At 42.6% G+C, this 23474-nt stretch overlaps 1 protein-coding gene across 1 annotated transcript in view; it reads left to right on the plus strand.

The window, feature by feature from the left end:
- Positions 1-23474, plus strand: part of LOC115112858 (rho GTPase-activating protein 27-like) — a 51438-nt gene that overhangs the window by 2011 nt on the left and 25953 nt on the right. Inside the window, exons 2-3 of the mRNA XM_065012615.1 lie at positions 884-1077; positions 1283-2096. Coding sequence (XP_064868687.1) covers positions 998-1077; positions 1283-2096 — 894 coding nt within the window. The 5' untranslated portion in view covers positions 884-997. The remainder of the gene's footprint in view (positions 1-883; positions 1078-1282; positions 2097-23474) is intronic.

The raw sequence follows: 23474 nt of genomic DNA on the forward strand, positions 1-23474 counted from the left end.
AAGAAAATATTCAAAATGCATTCTTACTAGAACAATTGAACTAAGTATTATGTCAGTTGACAACAAAAAAACCAACTGTCATGTTGACAGATCAGTTGGTCCACTCACTTTGAATGGGTTAGTATGGAGAGGGAATAGACTTCTGACCAGTTATTGGTCCTGGTTGTCAATGATGTCACTACTGAAATTAGAAGAAGGAATTGAGTCCTTTGTTTTCGTAAGTTCTCCCCGTGTTTCTGGAGGCCTTATATGGCAAACTGAGATTGCAGCTTGACAATGGAGTGAGCTGTGCATCATCAACCCAGGTTGGTGCTGGGCTACAGGCTTCCTGTTCTGTGGGCTCTGTGTTGTGAGTCTATAGAGCTCTTTAAGTTTTGACATTCTGAACTGTAGTGACTGCTGGCAGCAACTTCCTGTAGCAATATTTTTATGCACAGCGATGGGAGACAACCTTTACTGATGTCTGCCTGTCCATTGTTCAGGTTAAAATCATGAAACAGAAACAGCCTTACTGGTCACTGCATTCTTTATGATGATAATCTGTAAGGCAGAAGTGGATCATGTTGAATGAGGACAACTATGACGTTAGTAACTGAGTACTCCCACCTCAGAGATCCTATTAAAACACATGTATATAATTCAATGACTCAGATAATGTTGAGGTTTCCAAATGTCTACTACTGTATGGCCGGAGTCCTGTCTCAGTTTACTGGATCTGAATTTGTTTTCATCATGTTTTTAATGTGTGTATGTCCCAAATGCCCACCATATTCTCTATGTGCCCTGGTTAAAAAGTAGTGCACTATAAAGAGAATAGGGTGCTGTTTGAGACGCACAAAATCAGATATGCCCATTTTAAATGTACTGTTTTCAATGTTTCCAGCTCCAAGATGAACTCTTTTGAACCGTGACCATCTGCATTTCAACATAGAGGCTCCATCCAGCAGAGCGGCTAACTAGGCCTAACTACAGTAACTGTAGGCCTAACTACAGTAACATGGCGATGGTGCAGGTGCAGTTTGAGTATGAGTACACAGCCAAGGACGGGGCTCTGGTCTCCATCAAGCCCAACGAGAGGTAATTGAATTGAAAATCTTTATTGTCCAGAAAATATTTCACAAAATGGAAATTAGTCTTTAGGTAAAAAAGTTAAATTACAAAGGAACAGATCAGACAACATGATATAGATGATAGAACTTAACAATACATGCACAGTACACGCATCATTGCACAGCCCAAACACATTCTTCACGTTGCCTCTCTGGGCCTCTAATGTTCACAGGTACATCCTGGTCTCCAGGACCAACGACTACTGGTGGCATGTCCGGAAGGACCAGAGGACCAAACCCTTCTATATCCCTGCCAAGTATGTGACGGAGCTCTCTGTGAAGACCCAGGGCCCACTGGACCTCACTAATTCTGGGACTCAGAGTCGCACATTCTTGCAGTCAACGACTGACAGAGAGCCACTGGACATGTCTAACAAAGGTCAATGGTCAGGTGCTGTGACGAAGGTTTGCATGTCCACGGATCACTCTGCGAGAGCCACCACTCTCAGGATGTCCACGTTCGGGGTCTCACTCGACATTGATGATATCAAGCATTATGAGCACATGAAGACCATGGTGGGACTGCAGACCTCCAATAACGAGACTAGAGATATCCCGCCACATGATCTGAAGAGGCGAAGTTTAGCTCCAGGTTTCTCATTCACCTCAGCCTCAGACGCTCAAGGTCTTGGTGATATGTTGCAGCACTGTTCCCTAAAGCTCCATGTCTCACCTGAGCCCACAAGCAGACTTCCCCAGTTGCAGTCAAGCCCTCCTACACTTATCAAGGATCAAGATAAACAGCTGATCTCAGGTGGCCGGATAACGAAAACACTGCCAGGGGATCCTAGTGGGCTATCTCATTTATCTCAGGACTCAGATATCTATGAGACTATATCAGATACCCAGCACTCAGAGTTGACAGACTTTGTGGGAACAGAACTGGCTGGATCTTTGGGTTCAACTGAAACACCAGCAGAACAACAGCAGAGCCTGGATCGAACTTCTGGTCCGCTTGACATTACAGCCCCTTCCCCTACAGCTCAGGTAAGATTACGTTTCACTGTAGACATTCATAACATCCTACATACATTTATAGTATGCAAGTATTTTATTTGACTTTATAATGATTTACATGAGGCCATTTGTAAAGGATGTGAGTTGGATGGGAACGTCAGACAAATTAACTGGTATTACTAACTTCTGACATCAGAGTGTGCTGTTCAGTCATGGTAGAACTGGCATCCAGACAAGCATTAGAGGTCTGATGGATAAGCACAGAAGTAATCAAGCCTTGCAATGCTCTGTCAATGCTTTTTCCCTCAGCTTTTTGAAGAAATGATTACTGAGGTTGGGAATCACTATGTTCACTATTTGGTTTGTTCATTGTCGTTACCCTGTTGTGTTCATCTTAAGAAAAGGAGAGATTTTATCCAAGATTCACAGAGGAATTATTGTTATACTCTGGGAAATACTCAATAGTGTGCATCCCCAATGGCACCCTATTCCTTATATATCAGGGGTACTCAACTCTTACCAGTGGTCCAGGGCCTGCTGGTGTTCTGTTCTACCTGATAACTGATTGCATGCACCTGGTGTCCCAGGTCTAAATCAGTCACTGATTAGAGGGGAACAATAAAAAAACGTAGAGGAACTGGCTTCGAGGTCCAGAGTTGAGTTTGAGGGCCATATACAGTGCACTACTTTTAACCAGGGCCTCTGTTCAAAAGTAGTGCCCTTTAATAAGGAATAGGGTGCCATTTGGGATGCACTATGAATCACAAACAGATGAGAACTAGGCATATTACTTATTCTGTCAGATTTCCCAAAAGTTAATATGGTCAACAGGACTCAGCTAATGAATCACAAACTATATCACATTCAGGGAAATAGTTATACCATCTGGTTTCCAAAGGCATGACTCAAAAGATGCTTTCAGTAAGTGAGCCTTGTGATCTGCATTAAAGATACATGGTGAGTTTATGGATAACAGAATGCAGTGAGTTTGATTGAAGGTTGTGCTGTTGTCTTGTACAGACATGTACAAGTTATCCATGAAAGGGTAAAATCCCTGCTAATGTATGGAAAGATTCCTAACATAGCATATACTAGCTATAGTAGACTCCATGTGTTATTCTGTGGCAGCTCATATACACAAGCCCTTTTGCTTTTGTGTGCCAGTCCAATGGGGTGCCACTGCCCCTAGAATGCAACTGTAGGGTCTGGACGGTCTGGCCCAGCTGATTCAATACGATTCGCAGGACACAATCACTGTTAGGTGTATGGACCTATGCAATTTGATTGGAACATTTGACTATCTGAGATTTCCCAAAAGCGGAATCCTCTTTCTACCTTTTCTTTCCTCTTCTTTTTTACTTTCGTGAATGTGGGTGGGGAGTTGGTGGGGCAACCACAGAACAGGTTAGAAACCGGTTAGTTCGGCTGGTTCAAATACATACCAACTGTAACCAGAAAGGAAAGAGTTAATCAGAAACTTAGGCTACCAACAAACCACTCCCAAACTACTGGCTGTAGCTTCCAGCTGCTACCTGTTGCCAGAGCACCGGTGACGTTGACGAGAATTATACCGCCGTAAAAAATATAAACATTTTGCAAACGCAAATTACATTGACTTCAGTTGGTTGGTTTGACAGGCGTCACAGTGAAGCAACATCGTTTTTTTGAGAAAGCTGAAACATTCCGCGAGTCTGCTTTTCATCGTTGGTTCACCTGTTCCGAGGTAATGTGACGTAGGCCGCTCCTAGTATCAGGATGTTGTCAAGCATGGAACGAACATTTTATATCCTTCTCAATGCTGAGAATGAATTTATTACATTGTTGCGCTTGCGGGTGGCAATGTGTAAACATGTACATTTCTGTATAAACTAGTGTGTAGAGTTTGAAAGTAGTCTGTAAAGTAGGCCTACATTGTTGTTACATTTGCTATAACAGAATTTGAACTAGTTTGCTAACTTGAAACTTCCAGAGAGCTGGTTTGTGGCTCTCCACAATCCTCCTCAGTGGAATTAATGACCCCTTCACTTTCCCCTGTCTGTTGGGACACTGATTTGCATCCCAAGTGGCACCCTATTCCCAATGTAGTGCATTTAGGACAGACGAGCTGTTACTCATGTGGACTTGCCAGGACCCCTCAAGTGGAGCCCCACTGTCCCACAATAGAGGTTCCGTTTCCATGATGATGTGTGGGGTATAGAGTTGAATTTAGTCGATGAAGCTAGCCAGGGCTTAGGTTAGGTGGCAGTGCCAACCATGCCATGTATATGTGTGTGTGTGTGTGTGTGTAGGCTGTGCACACCGGCAATCAAGATAACATTATTGGTAATTTCTCATCGCTACTCAGTACATGTACCTTAGGCTAGTTCCATTGTTTCCTGATTTTAAGCCTTCTAGGTAAATAGTTCATTTGCATACACTGTATACAGATGTTCTATTATGTTATTGTCTGTCATTTTGTTTATCCCATGTGTAACTCTGTTGTTGTTTTTGTCGCACTGCTTTCCTTTATCTTGGCCAGGTCGCAGTTGTAAATGAGAACTTGTTCTCAACTGGCCTACCTGGTTAAATAAAGGTTAAATAAATAAATCTGGGATGGTTGATTGGCTAGGCTGTTCTGGATTTGATCCCTATGGTCAAAAGTAGTGCACTATATAGTTCTTTCCTTTCTGGCATGGGATCCATCCACAGTTCATGTGTTAGTGCCAGCTATTTGCATATTCTATACATTTCCTCTCCCAGCTATGTCATTATTTTCATGCATCCAAATCAACATATGCTAACATTTAAGTTGTGTACAGTACAGTGGATGCATTCTAAATTCTGATGAATAATCTTTAATCAAACAGAATGTACAGAGAGCCTTCAACCTGTATTCACTGTGTTCTAGAGCTGTAATGATGTGCCATGTGCTACAGATTCCTGAAATAAGTTGATGTTTTGGTGTAGCTAGATATCTGTCCCGAAGGCTTTTTCAGGAGTGAATGACAAGGCGTTTTACACTTTGACTTTGACTTTAAAATTTATGCTAACAAAAAACATTGATTTCAAAGTTTAACAAACCATACAGGTCTATGCACAATGACTACTTTTAACAATTTCCACTGAAAAATGTACAAAATAAAATTTAGTGGAAGAACTGTGCAGATTCAAACTTTGGTAAAGAAATTACAGTAAAATCATGCAATCGCGTTTTCCAAAGAACTGTTAAACATCATGGCAACATGAGTTTGAAAAAGTATATTTTGGTTATTGAACTACAGTAAGTGAAGTGGATTTACAGTTGAAGTTTACATTCACATAGGTCGGAGTCATTAAAACTTGTTTTTCAACCACTCCACAAATTTCCTGTTAACAAACTATAGTTTTGGCAAGTCGATTAGGACATCTGCTTTGTGCATGACACAAGTAATTTTTCCAACAATTGTTTACAGAAAGATTTTTTCACTTATAACTCACTGTATCATAATTCCAGTGGGTCAGAAGTTTACATACACTAAGTTGACTGCCTTTAAACAGCTTGGAAAATTCCAGAAGATTATGTCATGAATTTAGAAGCTTCTGATAGGCTAATTTACATAATTTGAGTCAATTGAAGGTGTACCTGTGGATGTATTTCAAGGCCTACCTTCAAACTTAGTGCCTCTTTGCTTGACATCATGGGAAAATCAAAACAAATCAGCCAAGACCTCAGAAAAAAATGTGTAGACCTCCACAAGTCTGGTTCATCCTTGGGAGAAATTTCTAAATGCCTGAAGGTACCACGTTCATCTGTACAAACAATAGTACACAAGTATAAACACCATGGGACCACACAGCTGTCATACCGCTCAGGAAGGAGACGCGTTCTGTCTCCTAGAGATGAACGTACTTTGGTGCGAAAAGTGCAAATCAATCCCACAACAACAGCAAAGGACCCTGTGAAGACGCTGAAGGAAACAGGTACAAAAGTATCTATATCCACAGTAAAACAAGTCCTATATCAACATAACCTGAAAGGCTGCTCAGCAAGGAAGAAGCCACCGCTCCAAAACCGCCATAAAGAAAGCCAGACTACGGTTTGCAACTGCACATGGGGACAAAGATCGTACTTTTTGGAGAAATGCCCTCTGGGTTGAACTGTTTGGCCATAAATAGATCTGTTTGGCCATAATGACCATCATTATGTTTGGATGAAAAAGGGGGAGGCTTGCAAGCCGAAGAACACCATCCCAACCGTGAAGCACGGGGTGGCAGCATCATGTTGTGGGAGTGCTTTGCTGCAGGAGGGACTGGTGCACTTCACAAAATAGATGGCATCATGAGGAAATAAATTATGTGGATATATTGAATCAACATCTCAAGACATCAGTCAGGAAGTTAAAGCTTGGTCGCAAATGGGTCTTCCAAATGGACATTGACCCCAAGCATACTTCCAAAATTGTGGCAAAATGGCTTTAGGACAACAAAGTCAAGGTATTGGAGTGGCCATCACAAATCCCTGACCTCAATCCCATGGAAAATCTGTGGGCAGAACTGAAAAAGCGTGTGCGAGCAAGGAGGCCTACAAACCTGACTCAGTTACACCAGCTCTGTCAAGTGGAATGGGCCAAAATTCACCCAACTTATTGTGGGAAGCTTGTGGAAGGCTACCCAAAACTTTGACCCAAGTTAAACAATTTAAAGGCAATGCTACCAAATACTAATTGAGTATATGTAAACTTCTGACCCACTGGGAATGTGATTAAAGAAATAAAAGCTGAAGTAATTCATTCTCTCTACTATTATTCTGACATTTCACATTCTTAAAATAAAGTGGTGATCCTAACTGACCTAAGACCGGGACTTTTTACTACGATTAAATGTCAGGAATTGTGAAGAACTGAGTTTAAATGTATTTGGCTAAGGTGTATGTAAACCTCAGACTTCAACTGTACATCCGATAATGGAAATACGGTAACAGAATTGCATCATGGGTCCTTAATCTGTACCACACAGAAATGCATAATTATGGATATGAATGTCCAAACTTGTGAAACATGAGGAGAATGACATCACAGCAGAGTACAGTACAATGTATTCTACCTTTCTTTACTGTACTATTAGATTGTGCAGTACTGTGTTCTACTCACTGTATTGTGCTCTACTCTACTGTGCTCTACTCATTGTGCTCTACGGTGCTCTACTCACTGTATAGTACACTACTGTGCTTTACGCACTGCTCTACTCACTGTGCTCTACTCACGGTACTCGGATGTGTTCTAGTCACTGTGCTGACGTTGCTTTCAGAGGCAATTTTTTTTCTTTGGAAATGGTGCCTTCTATGCCTTAATTTCCCAATAAGATAGACTCTTAGCTTTCATATGACACCAATTTGATATGCTCCTATTCAATAGAAATGCCCATCACCTTTACATGTCTTGTAACTGTAGCCTTCACTTACGCTGTGCAATAAGACATGTAGGGACTAGGGTGCCATTTGGACCTTGATTTCAATCCCTTTCTGACAGCACCCCTTTTTGAAACTTTCCATACGTGTTTGCCCATGGTAGAAGTGGTCAGGAAGTGACTTTTTAGACCTGAATGCCAAACATTCAGGAGATAGAGGTGCTCAAAGTTGACCCATTTTACATACCCCAGCCTATCATGACACATCCATATCTTCATCACTGGAAAAGATCAACGGTTGAGTTTGATATCATTTGAAAGCTTGTAAAAAGTTTTGTCAAACTACTCTATGATTTCTTGAAAAAAAGTATACAATAAATAAACATCTACAGTACCAGTCAAAAGTCTGGACACTTACTCACTCAAGGGTTTGACAAAAACAAATGTTTTCTACATTATAAAATAATAGTGGAGACATCAAAAACTACGAAATAACACATGTGGAATCATGTAGTAACCAAAAAAGTGTTAAACAAATGAGATTCTTCAAAGTAGTCACCCTTTGCCTTGATCACAGCTTTGCACACTCTTGGCATTCTCGCAACCAGCTTCACCTGGAATGCTTTTCCAACAGTCTTGCAGGAGTGTGTTGGGTTTGAAAAACAAATGGTAGTCCCACTAAGTGCAAACCAGGAGGATGGCGTATTGCTGCAGAATGCTGTGGTAGCCATGCTGGTTAAGTATGCCTTGAATTCTAAATGAATCACTGGTACTGTGATGGACTCATCTGACCAAAGGACAGATTTCCACCAGTCGAATGTCCATTGCTTGTGATTTTTGGCCCAAGCAAGTCTGTTCTTCTTATTGGTGTTCTTTAGTAGTGCTTTCTTTGCAGCAATTTGACCATGAAGGCCTGATTCAGTCTCCACTGACCAGTCAATGTTGAGATGTGTCTGTTACTTGACCTTTGAAGAATTCATTTGGTCTGCAAATGTTGAGGCTGGTAACTCAAATGAACATATCCTCTGCAGCAGAGGCATCTCTGGGTCATCCTTTCCTGTGTCGAGAGCCAGTTTCATCACAGCGCTTGATGGTTTTTGCGACTGCACTTGAAGAAACTTTCAAAGTTCTTGAAATGTTCCGGATTGACTGACCTTCATTTCTTAAAGTAATGATGGACTGTTGTTTCTCTTTGCTTATTTGAGCTGTTCTTGCCATAATATGGACTTGGTCTTTTACCAAATAGGGCTATCTTCTGTATACCACCCCTACCTTGTCACAACACAACTGATTGGCTCAAATGCATTAATTAACTTTTAACAAGGCACACCTGTTAATTGAAATGCATTCCAAGTGACTCATGACGCTGGTTGAGAGAATGCCAAGAGTGTGCAAAGCTGTCATCAAGGTAAAGGGTGGTTACTTTCAAGAATTTGCTTAACAGTTTTTTCGGTTACTACATGATTCCTTAGGTGTTTTTTCATAGTTTTGATGTCTTCACTATTTTTCTACAATGTAGAAAATACAAAAAATAAATGAGTAGGTGTGTCCTAACTTTTGACTGGTACTTTGTGTAATTGTATAACATTTAACATTAATTAGGGTATGGTATGCAAAATATGTCAGCTTTGGAATGAACCAGGTTAAAAAAAGCTTTTTCTGTTTCTAATTAAATTTACTGGCAAAAAGGAATGCATTTATTTGATCAGAGTTCAATGTTTTGATTGAATATTGACCTCTGCCTGCCAAAATCAAATGCCAGGAAACTGCTCCAACAGATTATGTGTGAGAGAGAGACCTATCTATCTGATCCTGCTCTCTGACTGGCCCAAATGACTCCCGATTCCCTATATGGTGCATCTTAAATGTATGGTGCACTTAATACTTTTTACCAGAGCCCTATGGGTCATTCCCTATGGCTCTGTTCAAAAGTAGTGCACTATATAGATAATAGACAGTAATTTGGGACAAATGCTAGGCTTGGCTTCTACCTGGGCACAGATGTCAATTCAATGTCTTTTCCTCTTTGATTCAACCAACATTCATTCAACCAGTGTGTGCCCAGTGGGTTCTTACTGAAATCATTGGGAGGTTATTTGAGAGTAAGGATGGGTGAATACATTTAGATTAATCCAACATTTAGGGTAACCCCCGGATGTCATGATCCCAAGACTCTGTGGAAAATAGTGATGCTTAGACTATTGAGTGGAGTGGACTACCCTAGTTAAATGGACTCAATTTACATGAAAATGAATGTAGGAATGGTCTTCTTACATGATCAAATGAACCATAAATTCCTTAACTATTGTTATAAACAAAATATGAATGTAAAAAACGGTTGTGATCTTGTTGATATCATCATGTTCATGCATACTTCACCAGATCACTAGGTTATTTGCATTAGTACTGGTAAATTGTAACTGCCAAGGACCGAAAGGCTCCTTAGCAGCTTCTACCCCCAAGCCATAAGACTGCTGAACAGTCCCCCCCCCACCCCCCATCCCCCCTCCTTTTGTTTGTACACTGCTGCTACTCACTGTTTATTATCTATGCATAGTAACTTCACTCCTACCTACATGTACACTGCTGCTACTCACTGTTTATTATCTATGCATAGTAACTTCACCCCTACCTACATGTACACTGCTGCTGCTCACTGTTTATTATCTATGCATAGTAACTTCACCCCTACCTACATGTACACTGCTGCTGCTCACTGTTTATTATCTATGCATAGTAACTTCACCCCTACCTACATGTACACTGCTGCTGCTCACTGTTTATTATCTATGCATAGTAACTTCACCCCTACCTACATGTACACTGCTGCTGCTCACTGTTTATTATCTATGCATAGTAACTTCACCCCTACCTACATGTACACTGCTGCTACTCACTGTTTATTATCTATGCATAGTAACTTCACCCCTACCTACATGTACACTGCTGCTACTCACTGTTTATTATCTATGCATAGTAACTTCACCCTACCTACATGTACACTGCTGCTGCTCACTGTTTATTATCTATGCATAGTAACTTCACCCTACCTACATGTACACTGCTGCTGCTCACTGTTTATTATCTATGCATAGTAACTTCACCCCTACCTACATGTACACTGCTGCTGCTCACTGTTTATTATCTATGCATAGTAACTTCACCCCTACCTACATGTACACTGCTGCTGCTCACTGTTTATTATCTATGCATAGTAACTTCACCCCTACCTTGTACACTTACTCACTGTTTATTATCTATGCATAGTAACTTCACCCCTACCTACATGTACACTGCTGCTACTCACTGTTTATTATCTATGCATAGTCACTTCACCCCTACCTACATGTACACTGCTGCTACTCACTGTTTATTATCTATGCATAGTCACTTCACCCCTACCTACATGTACACTGCTGCTACTCACTGTTTATTATCTATGCATAGTCACTTCATCCCTACCTACATGTACACTGCTGCTACTCACTGTTTATTATCTATGCATAGTAACTTCACTCCTACCTACATGTACACTGCTGCTACTCTCTGTTTATTATCTATGCATAGTAACTTCACTCCTACCTACATGTACGGATTGCCTCGGCTGGCCAATGCCCCCGCACATGGTCTCTGTGCCTGTACCCCCTGTATATAGCCTCATTATTTTATTGTGTTACTTTTTATAATTTTTTTACTTTAGTTCTTTTGGTAAATATTTGTTTCACTCTTTCTTGAACTGCATTGTTAGTTAAGGGCTTGTAAGTAAGCATTTCACGGTAAGGTCTACACTTGTTGTATTCTGCCCGTGTGACAAATAATGTTTGATTTGATTTAGTAAACGTACACACACTATTTGAGAGAGAAATGGAAATTCAGCATTTTTCTCTGTGCTTGTTGTGCAAATCTCCTCTAGAGGCTCCCAATGACCACTCCTCAGCTGTAATGAGACTATTTCATGGCTGTGTTTACACAGGCAGCTCAATTCTGATCTTTTTTTCACTAATTCAGATCAGCTCTGAAAAATATCTGATGTGATTGGTCAAAAGTCTAATTGATGGGGAAAAAATATCAGATTTGGCCTGCCTGTCTAAATGCAGCCTTTGGCCACGTTCCTCTGCCTAGGTGCTGCTGATGCCTGCCAGATCTTACAATGCCTGGGTAGGTATTTATCAGCTAACCACATATGTTATAGCAATCTGTCAGTCGATGACATGGCACGCAACCATTGGTTGATGCATGCAATCTTTGGTTGATGCATGCAACATCTGAGCAGGGGAACGCAACCATTGTCTAAAGCGGGTATTCCCAAACTGGGATATGTGTAATGCTGTCGGGGGTACCCCAAATAAAAATGTGATTCACATTAAAAAATATATCATAATATTAAGTTTTTGAACATTTTTTTTCCTTCACATTTTCAGAGTATCCTGCCTTGGCAAATCGCGCTGTTAAGACACTGATGCCTTTTGCAACCACGTACCTACAGTATGTGAGAGTGGACTCTCAGCCCTCACTAGCATGAAAACTAAATACAGGCACAGACTGTGTGTGGAGAATGATTTAAGACGGAGACTCTCTCCAATACAACCCAACATTGCAGAGTTACGGTGCATCCTTCTCATTAACTTGTGGTGAGTTATTTAAATAAGGTTTTATATGTAATATGGTTAAAGAAAGAGAAAAATAATTGATTATTATTTGTGCCCTGGTCCTATAAGAGCTCTTTGTCACTTCCCACGTGTCGGGATGTGACAAAAACTCACACTCATTCTTATGTTTAATAAATGTATAGTGTGTGTGTGTGTGTGTGTGGCAGTCTTACAATGATGGCAAAAAACATTTGAAAGTGTGCTGACCCTGGTGCTGGAGGGGGTACGCAGCTGGAGGTTGAATGTTTGAAGGGGTACGGGACTATAAAAAGTTTTGGAACCACTGGTCTAAAGTATCTTGTCTCCTTAGTCATAGAATCATATTAGATCTGGAATGTCTTTAATTTCATCTTGATGCATGGTTCTTTTTTATGTACTCTATGTTTGTTATGATAGGGTTAACTGCTTGGGACTTCACTATCAAAGCTCTTGAGATCTACATATCTGTAAAAATGCATTTTAACTAAGCGGCTTTACTGCCCTTACAGAAAAACCACATTAGTTCACATGTGAAATGTGTTTTCGGAACACTTCACATGTGATCACGTTTTCACTTGTAGTGTCATTTTATCATGTGTTGCTTTAATGTTATCACATTAACTTCACATAAGTTCACATGAAAACATGGATTTTTGGAACACTTCACATGTGAAATGTATGTTTTTTCCGTAAGGGTGTGTACAGTACCGTATGCATTCTTGGACAGCAGTTGTTACCCAACACCTAAGTCAGTTTCGCTATCTTATGTTTCAGACACTGCAGTATGTTCAGAGATTACCATATCTTCTCTTTTTTTTCTCTATCCATACATGTAGAATGTATAAATCTCTGTGTTCCATCTATGTTCTAGAATTTCTATGTTCTCGAAACTCTATGTTCTCCTGCTTCATATGCGAGCAGGTTCTCTGCCTCGGGGCAGTCAGAAGAGACATGTCAATCAGCCTGGCCTGAGTTAAAGTGAAGTGAGGAGATGGGTAGGGAAGTGATACGGCTGCTGTGCTGTATGTAGATTGTAAATGGAGCCATAACTGCCGTCTCTGGGGTAATCCAGGATTCTGGGCCATGAGGAGTGATGTAATGGGTAGGAATCAGACTCCATTAATAGGCCGAGTGTGTTTTTGTGGCCTGATTTTGGGCCCCAATTTGCTCCTCCATTGTTTTATTAGATGATTTACAAAGCAGTGAAGTAATTAGGCAGATTGCTGCTTTGTAACATTGCTCAAGGCTATAAGAGAAAGTTCTGATTATTCTCCTTTAGGCCAATTGGAGGCTATACAAAATATGGCTACCATCTCCTTCAAGAGCTAGTTCAACATCACAACGATGTTTCCTCTTCAACCATCTCCTTCTTCAGGAGCTAGTTCAACATCACAACGATGTTTCCTCTTCAACCATCTCCTTCTTCAGGAGCTAGTTCAACATCACAACGATGTTTCCTCTTCAACCATCTCCTTCTTCAAGAGCTAGTTCAACATCACAACAATGTTTCCTCTTCAACCATCTCCTTCTTCAGGAGCTAGTTCAACATCACAACGATGTTTCCTCTTCAACCATCTCCTTCTTCAGGAGCTAGTTCAACATCACAACGATGTTTCCTCTTCAACCATCTCCTTCTTCAAGAGCTAGTTCAACATCACAACAATGTTTCCTCTTCAACCATCTCCTTCTTCAAGAGGTAGTTCAACATCACAACGATGTTTCCTCTTCAACCATCTCCTTCTTCAAGAGCTAGTTCAACATCACAACGATGTTTCCTCTTCAACCATCTCCTTCTTCAGGAGCTAGTTCAACATCACAACGATGTTTCCTCTTCAACCATCTCCTTCTTCAAGAGCTAGTTCAACATCACAACGATGTTTCCTCTTCAACCATCTCCTTCTTCAGGAGCTAGTTCAACATCACAACAATGTTTCCTCTTCAACCATCTCCTTCTTCAGGAGCTAGTTCAACATCACAACAATGTTTCCTCTTCAACCATCTCCTTCTTCAAGAGCTAGTTCAACATCACAACGATGTTTCCTCTTCAACCATCTCCTTCTTCAGGAGCTAGTTCAACATCACAACGATGTTTCCTTTTCCGCAGTACATCGCTGTCCCTCTTTTAGTCAACATTATTCATTATAAGGGATGATATTTGAATTTTAAACACTAATTTGAAATACTATTGGTTGGGGTGTTATTATGATACTGTTGGGTGTTATTATTATAATATTAGTTGGGGTGTTGGGAGTCATTGTGATACTATTGGTTGGGGTCCCTTATGGGAAAAATCACATGATTTCACATTTTCTGATCCAAGATGGCATAGCAGTCAGACGTCTTTGTCCTGTCGTGTCCCTGTATATATCGTTTTACAACTTTTTCGTCGCATATCCTTTAAATTATTTTGCTAAACCTCATCTAAATATTCTCCTGCAACCCGCCTCAACCAATGTGTTGTGGATCTGCTTTTTTTTCTTCTAAAGTATTTATATTTACTTCGGATCTGGAATCCCTCAACTGAAGCTAGCCAGCTAACTACCAGCTATCAGTCAGCAAACCATTGCCAGCGGTCATCAGCTAACCTTCAGCTCGGAAAGCTCTCGTCAGTTCGAACAACGTGACTCTAACCAGGGCATAACGGACCTGTTATTTTTATCCCCGGATTCCTACCGCAAACTGAACATTTTCATCTGGATCTTCACAACTACCTAACCCCAATCCCGGATGACTACTCCTGGCTAGCGTTTCCATCCCAGAGCAAGCACCAATTAGCTTGAAGCTAGCCCGGACAGGGCTCCTGTGATACCACCGAAGTATACTCCTGGGCTACAATATCCGGACCCCTTCTACAGCCGGTACGGAGCATGGAACCCCGCAGATCCCCTACGACTTGAATACCGACATAATCTGCCCGAGGACTCCCAACAGGCCCCTCAGGCGCGACGCCCGCTGAAGGCCTATTATGCTAACCAGCTAGGCCTGCTAGAGCTACTTGGAACCCTACTAATTCCACGACTGGTTTATCGACGTCACCGCATGAAGAGGCAAAAACAGACTTACCCCCATCGCGATGTCCCCCAAAGGCTAACTTTCTAGCCCCTGCTATCTGCTTGCTTTCTTTCCCGGTCTGCTAACTGCTAGCTGCTGGACCCGGTCTGCTATAACTGCTAGCCATTGCTAACTGCTTGCTTGCTAACCCGGTATGCTAACTGCTTGCTAACCCGGCCTGCTAACTGCTAGCTTGCCCCGGTCTGCTAACTGCTAGCTGCCGGCCCTGGCCTGCTAACTGCTAGCTTACCTGCCCGGTCTGTAACTGCTAGCCCATGCTAACTGCTTGCTTGCTAACCCGGCCTCCTAACTGCTAGCTACTAGCTGCTAGCTTGCTTTACTCCCGGCCTACTAACTGTTAGCTTGTTAGCATCGGCCTGCTAACTGTCTGAATCGCCGTGTCCCTAGCCAGCCCAACCACTCACTGGACCCATATGTTCACTTGGCTACGCATGCCTCTCTCTAATATCAATATGCCTCGTCCATTACTGTCCTGGTTAGTGATTACTGTCTTATTTCACTGTAGAGCCTCTAGCCCTGCTCAATATGCCTTAACCAACCATGTTGTTCCACCTCCTACATATGCGATGACATCACCTGGTTTAAACATCTCTAGAGACTATATCTCTCTCTTCATTACTCAATGCCTAGGTTTACCTCCAATGTACTCACATCCTAACTTACCTTTGTCTGTACACTATGCCTTGAATCTATGCTATCGTGCCTAGAAACCTGCTCCCTTTACTCTCTGTTCTGAACGTGCTAGACGGCCAGTTTGTGTAGTCTTTAGCCGTACCCTTATCCTACTTCTCCTCTGTTCTTCTGGTGATATGGAGGTTAATCCAGGTCCTGCAGTGCCTAGCTCCACTCCCACCCCCCAGGTGCTCTTATTTGTTGACTTCTGTAAACGTAAAAGCCTTGGTTTCATGTATGTTAACATTACAAGCCTACTCCCTAAGTTTGTTTTACTCACTGCTTTAGCACACTCTGCTAACCCAGATGTCTTAGCCGTGTCTGAATCCTGGCTTAGGAAAACCACCAAAAACCCTGAAATCTCCGTTGCTAACTATAACGTTTTCCGCCAAGATAGAACTGCCAAAGGGGGCGGTGTTGCAATCTACTGCAAAGATTGCCTGCAGAGTTCTGTATTACTATCTAAGTCTGTACCCAAACAATTTGAGCTTCTACTTCTAAAATTTCACCTTTCCAGAAACAAGTCTCTCGATGTTGCCGCTTGCTATAGACCTCCCTCTGCCCCCAGCTGTGCCCTCGATACCATATGTGAATTGATTGCCCCCCATCTATCTTCTGAGCGTGTGCTACTAGGTTGACCTAAACTGGGACATGCTTAACACCTCGGCCATCCTACAAACTAAGCTTGATGCCCTCAATCTCACACAAATTATCAATGAACCTACCAGGTACAACCCCAAATCCGTAAACACGGGCACCCTCATAGATGTCATCCTAACTAATTCTGTAGATGATGCCTGGCTATTCTTTAAAAGTGCCTTCCTCACCTTAAATAAGCATGCCCCTCTCAAAAAATGTTGAACTAGGAATGGATACAGTCCTTGGTTCACTCCAGACCTGTCTGCCCTTGACCAGCACAAAAATATCCTGTGGCCTTCTGCATTAGCATCGAATAGCCCCCGTGATATGCAACTTTTCAGGGAAGTTAGGAACAAATATACACAGGTAGTTAGAAAAGCTAAGGCAAGTTTTTTCAAACAGAAATTTGCATCCTGTAGTACTAACTCAAAAACGTTCTGGGACACTGTAAAGTCCATGGAGAATAAGAGCACCTCCTCCCAGCTGCCCACTGCTCTGAGGCTAGGAAACACTGTCACCACCGATAAATCCACTATAATTGAGAATTTCAATAAGCATTTCTCGACGGCTGGCCATGCTTTCCACATGGCTACCCCTACCACGGTCAACTGCCCGGCACCCTCCACAGCAACCCGCCAAAGCCCCCACCATTTCTCCTTTACCCAAATGCAGATAGCTGATGTTCTGAAAGAGCTGCAAAATCTGGACCCCTACAAATCAGCCGGGCTAGACAATCTGGACCCTCTCTTTCAAAAATTATCTGCCGAAATTGTTGTAACCCCTATTACTAGCCTGTTCAACCTCTCTTTCGTATCGTCTGAGATTCCCAAAGATTGGAAAGCTGCCGCGGTCATCCCCCTCTTCAAAGGGGGAGACACTCTTAAAAATTAAAAAGAAAGAAAGAAAGCCAAATTAACAAAGATTACTGACCATTACGAATCCCACCGTACCTTCTCCGCTATGCAATCTGGTTTCAGAGCTGGTCATGGGTGGACCTCAGCCACGCTCAAGGTTCTAAACGACATCATAACCGCCATCGATAAGAGACATTACTGTGCAGCCGTATTCATCGACCTGGCCAAGGCTTTCGACTCTGTCAATCACAGCATTCTTATTGGCAGACTCGACAGCCTTGGTTTCTCAAATGATTGCCTCGCCTGGTTTACCAATTACTTCTCTGATAGAGTTCAGTGTGTCAAATCGGAGGGCCTCTGACAGTCTCTATGGGTGTGCCACAGGGTTAAATTCTCGGGCCGACTCTCTTTTCTGTATACATCAATGATGTTGCTCTTGCTCTCCTTCCAGACTCACATTAAGCATCTCCAATCCAAAATTAAATCTAGAATCGGCATCCTATATCGTAACAAAGCATCCTTCACTCATGCTGCCAAACATACCCTCGTAAAACTGACCATCATACCGATCCTCTACTTCGGTGATGTCATCTATAAAATAGCCTTTAACACTCTACTCAACAAACTGGATGCAGTCTATCACAGTGCCATCCGTTTTGTCACCAAAGCCCCATACACTACCCACCATTGCGACCTGTACGCTCTCGTTGGTTGGCACTCGCTTCATACCCGTCGCCAAACCCACTGGCTACAGGTTATCTACAAGTCTCAACTAGGTAAAGCCCCGCCTTATCTCAGCTCACTGGTCACCATAGCAGCACCCACTCGTAGCACGCGCTCCAGCAGGTATATCTCACTGGTCACCCCCAAAGCCAATTCCTCCTTTGGTCGTCTTTCCTTCCAGTTCTCTTTTGCCCATGACTGGCACGAATTGCAAAAATCTCTGAAGCTGGAGACTCACATATCCCTCACTAGCTTTAAGCACCAGCTGTCAGAGCAGCTTACAGATCACTGCACCTGTACACAGCCCATCTACCTACCTACCTCATCCCCATACTGGTATTTATGTATGTATTTATTTAGCTCCTTTGCACCCCAGTATCTCTACCTGCACATTCATCTTCTGCCGATCTACCATTCCTGTGTTTAATTGCTATATTGTAATTACTTCGCCACCATGGCCTATTTATTTCCTTAACTTACCTCATTGGCACTCACTGTATATAGACTTTTTCTTTTCTTTTCTTCTACTGTATTATTGACTGTATGTTTTGTTTATTCCATGTGTAACTCTGTGTTGTTGTATGTGTCGAATTGCTACGCTTTATCTTGGCCAGGTTGCAGTTGCAAATTAGAACTTTTTCTCAACTAGCCTACCTGGTTAAATAAAGGTGAAATATATATATATTTTTTAAAATGTGAAACCATGTGTTTTTTTGAAACACGTGACATTTCACAAGAAGATTCACATGTGAAACACTTTGATGTTTTTACACATGAAGTTTCACGTGAGGATTTTCACGTGATCACATAACCTTTCACATGTGTGAGTCATTATGATGCACACACAGTGCTTTTAACACAGGGTTTTCAACTTACATATTTGACACACATGGCTACATTGTGTATGTTTATTTATACATGAATTATTATTCAACATGTCATTACCTGGGATTTGATCACACAACCTCTTGGTTCACGGCATTCCTATCTTCTTGCTATGCCACCATTACATTTACATTACATTTAAGTCATTTAGCAGACGCTCTTATCCAGAGCGACTTACAAATTGGTGCGTTCACCTTATGACATCCAGTGGAACAGCCACTTTACAATAGGGCATCTAAATCTTTTAAGGGGGGTGAGAAGGATTACTTTATCCTATCCTAGGTATTCCTTAAAGAGGTGGGGTTTCAGGTGTCTCCGGAAGGTGGTGATTGACTCCGCTGTCCTGGCGTCGTGAGGGAGTTTGTTCCACCATTGGGGGGCCAGAGCAGTGAACAGTTTTGACTGGGCTGAGCGGGAACTGTACTTCCTCAGTGGTAGGGAGGCGAGCAGGCCAGAGGTGGATGAACACAGTGCCCTTGTTTGGGTGTAGGGCCTGATCAGAGCCTGGAGGTACTGAGGTGCCGTTCCCCTCACAGCTCCGTAGGCAAGCACCATGGTCTTGTAGCGGATGCGAGCTTCAACTGGAAGCCAGTGGAGAGAGCGGAGGAGCGGGGTGACGTGAGAGAACTTGGGAAGGTTGAACACCAGACGGGCTGCGGCGTTCTGGATGAGTTGTAGGGGTTTAATGGCACAGGCAGGGAGCCCAGCCAACAGCGAGTTGCAGTAATCCAGACGGGAGATGACAAGTGCCTGGATTAGGACCTGCGCCGCTTCCTGTGTGAGGCAGGGTCGTACTCTGCGGATGTTGTAGAGCATGAACCTACAGGAACGGGCCACCGCCTTGATGTTAGTTGAGAACGACAGGGTGTTGTCCAGGATCACGCCAAGGTTCTTAGCGCTCTGGGAGGAGGACACAATGGAGTTGTCAACCGTGATGGCGAGATCATGGAACGGGCAGTCCTTCCCCGGGAGGAGGAGCAGCTCCGTCTTGCCGAGGTTCAGCTTGAGGTGGTGATCCGTCATCCACACTGATATGTCTGCCAGACATGCAGAGATGCGATTCGCCACCTGGTCATCAGAAGGGGGAAAGGAGAAGATTAATTGTGTGCCGTCTGCATAGCAATGATAGGAGAGACCATGTGAGGTTATGACAGAGCCAAGTGACTTGGTGTATAGCGAGAATAGGAGAGGGCCTAGAACAGAGCCCTGGGGGACGCCAGTGGTGAGAGCGCGTGGTGAGGAGACGGATTCTCGCCACGCCACCTGGTAGGAGCGACCTGTCAGGTAGGACGCAATCCAAGCGTGGGCCGCGCCGGAGATGCCCAACTCGGAGAGGGTGGAGAGGAGGATCTGATGGTTCACAGTATCGAAGGCAGCCGATAGGTCTAGAAGGATGAGAGCAGAGGAGAGAGAGTTAGCTTTAGCAGTGCGGAGCGCCTCCGTGATACAGAGAAGAGCAGTCTCAGTTGAATGACTAGTCTTGAAACCTGACTGATTTGGATCAAGAAGGTCATTCTGAGAGAGATAGCGGGAGAGCTGGCCAAGGACGGCACGTTCAAGAGTTTTGGAGAGAAAAGAAAGAAGGGATACTGGTCTGTAGTTGTTGACATCGGAGGGATCGAGTGTAGGTTTTTTCAGAAGGGGTGCAACTCTCGCTCTCTTGAAGACGGAAGGGACGTAGCCAGCGGTCAGGGATGAGTTGATGAGCGAGGTGAGGTAAGGGAGAAGGTCTCCGGAAATGGAGAAGAGAGGAGGGGATAGGGTCAAGCGGGCAGGTTGTTGGGCGGCCGGCCGTCACAAGACGCGAGATTTCATCTGGAGAGAGAGGGGAGAAAGAGGTCAGAGCACAGGGTAGGGCAGTGTGAGCAGAACCAGCGGTGTCGTTTGACTTAGCAAACGAGGATCGGATGTCGTCGACCTTCTTTTCAAAATGGTTGACGAAGTCATCTGCAGAGAGGGAGGAGGGGGGGGAGGGGGAGGAGGATTCAAGAGGGAGGAGAAGGTGGCAAAGAGCTTCCTAGGGTTAGAGGCAGATGCTTGGAATTTAGAGTGTTAGAAAGTGGCTTTAGCAGCAGAGACAGAAGAGGAAAATGTAGAGAGGAGGGAGTGAAAGGATGCCAGGTCCGCAGGGAGGCGAGTTTTCCTCCATTTCCGCTCGGCTGCCCGGGGCCCTGTTCCATGTCTGTATCAATGACTGACTGATTTCACCTGTATTCCTACACTATGGACTTAAAATTGTGAAAATTATTATATTTATCATAGGGATTAAGGAGTATCAATTAAACAGAATAATATGACCCACCAACTATACAGAAACTCTTCAATTGTTGAAATAAGTAAATGAAATCAATGAATAGTCAGAATGAATGATAACTAAAATAACAGTGCAGATGGCACTTTTTTGCTAAGTGCAAAGATGTAGTATAGATAATGAATGTGTCTGGGAATGCTACACACTTTGTGGTGCAGCACAAAGGTCAGTGTACCTCAAATTCAGAGGTTGTGTTTTCAAATCCCAGGTGGGGACATATTTTAGCTGAACAGCAATAACACATGAAATAGCACATGTGAAAACGTGAACACATGAAATTTCAAGAACACACAAGTTTTCACACATGAAATGCCATATGTGGGGTGGCAGGTAGTTGTTAGTGTTGGACCAGTAACCGAAAGGTTGCAAGATTGAATCACCAAGCTGACAAGGTAAAAATCTGTCGTTCTTCCCCGAACAAGGCAGTAAACCCACTGTTCCTAGGCAATCATTGAAAATAAGAATTTGTTCTTAACTGACTTGCCTAGTTAAATAAAGCAAAAATAAATGTGTGTTTCAAAAGCACGTTTTCACATTTAATATTTCATATGTCATATATGAAGTTTTCCAAAAACACATGTTTTGACGTGTGAAGTGTTCCAAAATGAACAGAAATAGCTAATAGTGTAATTTATACAGCTGAACTGTGTTTTTACAGGAAATATACTGTTGCACAATGAACTGTATTCTGGAAATATAAAGAAATTCTAATTTGAAATATTTTCAAAGCTGTAAAATTAGGAATTGGAGTTTGGTTCACTTTCTGAATTGACTGGGAGTCAAATGGAATTGACCTCAACATTGGTTAGCACACTTGGAATGCAACCAATACATTTCTGTACTTTGCTAAAGGTTTTCCGGAATCAACTCAATGATTGTGCGATTATCTGACAACACCAACGAAAAAGTAGCAGTGCTCAAGGAAACTTGACACCAAGGCCTAAATTCAATCAGATCAATCAAACAAGTGATTGCAGAAACCTGCATTTTTTATTTAACCTTTATTTAACCAGTCAAGTCAGTTTAAGATCAAATTCTTATTTACAGTGACGGCCTACCCCGGCCAAACCCGGACAACGCTGGGCCAATTGTGCGCCGCCCTATGGGACCCCCAATCACAGCCGGTTGGGATACAGCCTGGAATCGAACCAGGGTCTGGTGACACCTTTAGCACTGAGATACAGTGCCTTAGGCTCCTAAGTGGCGCAGCGGTCTATCTGGTGTTTTGGCGATGTCGGAGGTGTAACTGCTGTCGTGTCTCTGACTTCTTTAATGAGATGACATGCTAGTTTCAATTTGATTACATAATGTTTAATTGATTACCTGATTGAATTAAACCATGCAACAATTAAAACATTAACCTGGGCCACCATGGAAGCATTCATTTATATAAAGCAGCTATCTCGCAAATCCACTCTTAAAGATCTGAAGATCTTTTATATCAATAGCAGTCAATCAGTCATTAATTATTCTTTACCTGATATCAGTCTCATCTGAACATCGTAAAATTCTTAGTTATCTGCACAAACCCAGCCTTTACTTATAAATCATCCATACACAAATTGGCTCAATTATATATTTACTAACCAATTAAACAATTACAGAATATACAGTACATTATACAGTAAATAGGTAGCCTAGTGGTTAGAACTTTGGGCCAGTAACCGAAAGGTTGCTGGATCGAATCCCCGAGCTGACAAGGTAAAAATCTGTCACTCTGCCCCTGAACAAGGCAGTTAACCCACTGTTCCTAGGCTGTCATTGTAAAAAATAATTTGTTCTTAACTGACTTGCCTAGTTAAATAAAGGTTAAATAAAAAATAAAAAAACACGATAGATTCAGAGAGAGGAGAAAGGGTTTTTGGAAGTAAGACTAAGGAACATGGGTCTCTATCAGGCCTGGGAAGCTATTCTCACATAAATACATATGCCACTAACGATCGCTCATTCGGAAAAGTAATGCATTGTATTTACGTGAAGCTGGCTTCAATAGTTGAGCTGGTGATATGAGGCTCTGGTTTGCCCAGTCGATGTCGCCCTCATCCTTGGTGGAATCTTCCAGGTCGTCGTGTGAGAAGTTCACGTGGTCTGAGAGGTTCAGCTCACTCTGGAGATGCTTCCTCGTCGGTCAGTGTTCTCATACTAGATTTGCACATATGTTCAGCTGCAGTCTGATATATACACTTCTTCTCTAGGTGATCAATAGTTCAGAGTTCATCCCATTTCACCTATGGAGCATTTTTTGGCCTGTAGGGTTGAA

Source organism: Oncorhynchus nerka, linkage group LG28, assembly GCF_034236695.1.
Source record: "Oncorhynchus nerka isolate Pitt River linkage group LG28, Oner_Uvic_2.0, whole genome shotgun sequence".
Taxonomy (NCBI): Eukaryota; Metazoa; Chordata; class Actinopteri; order Salmoniformes; family Salmonidae; genus Oncorhynchus; species Oncorhynchus nerka.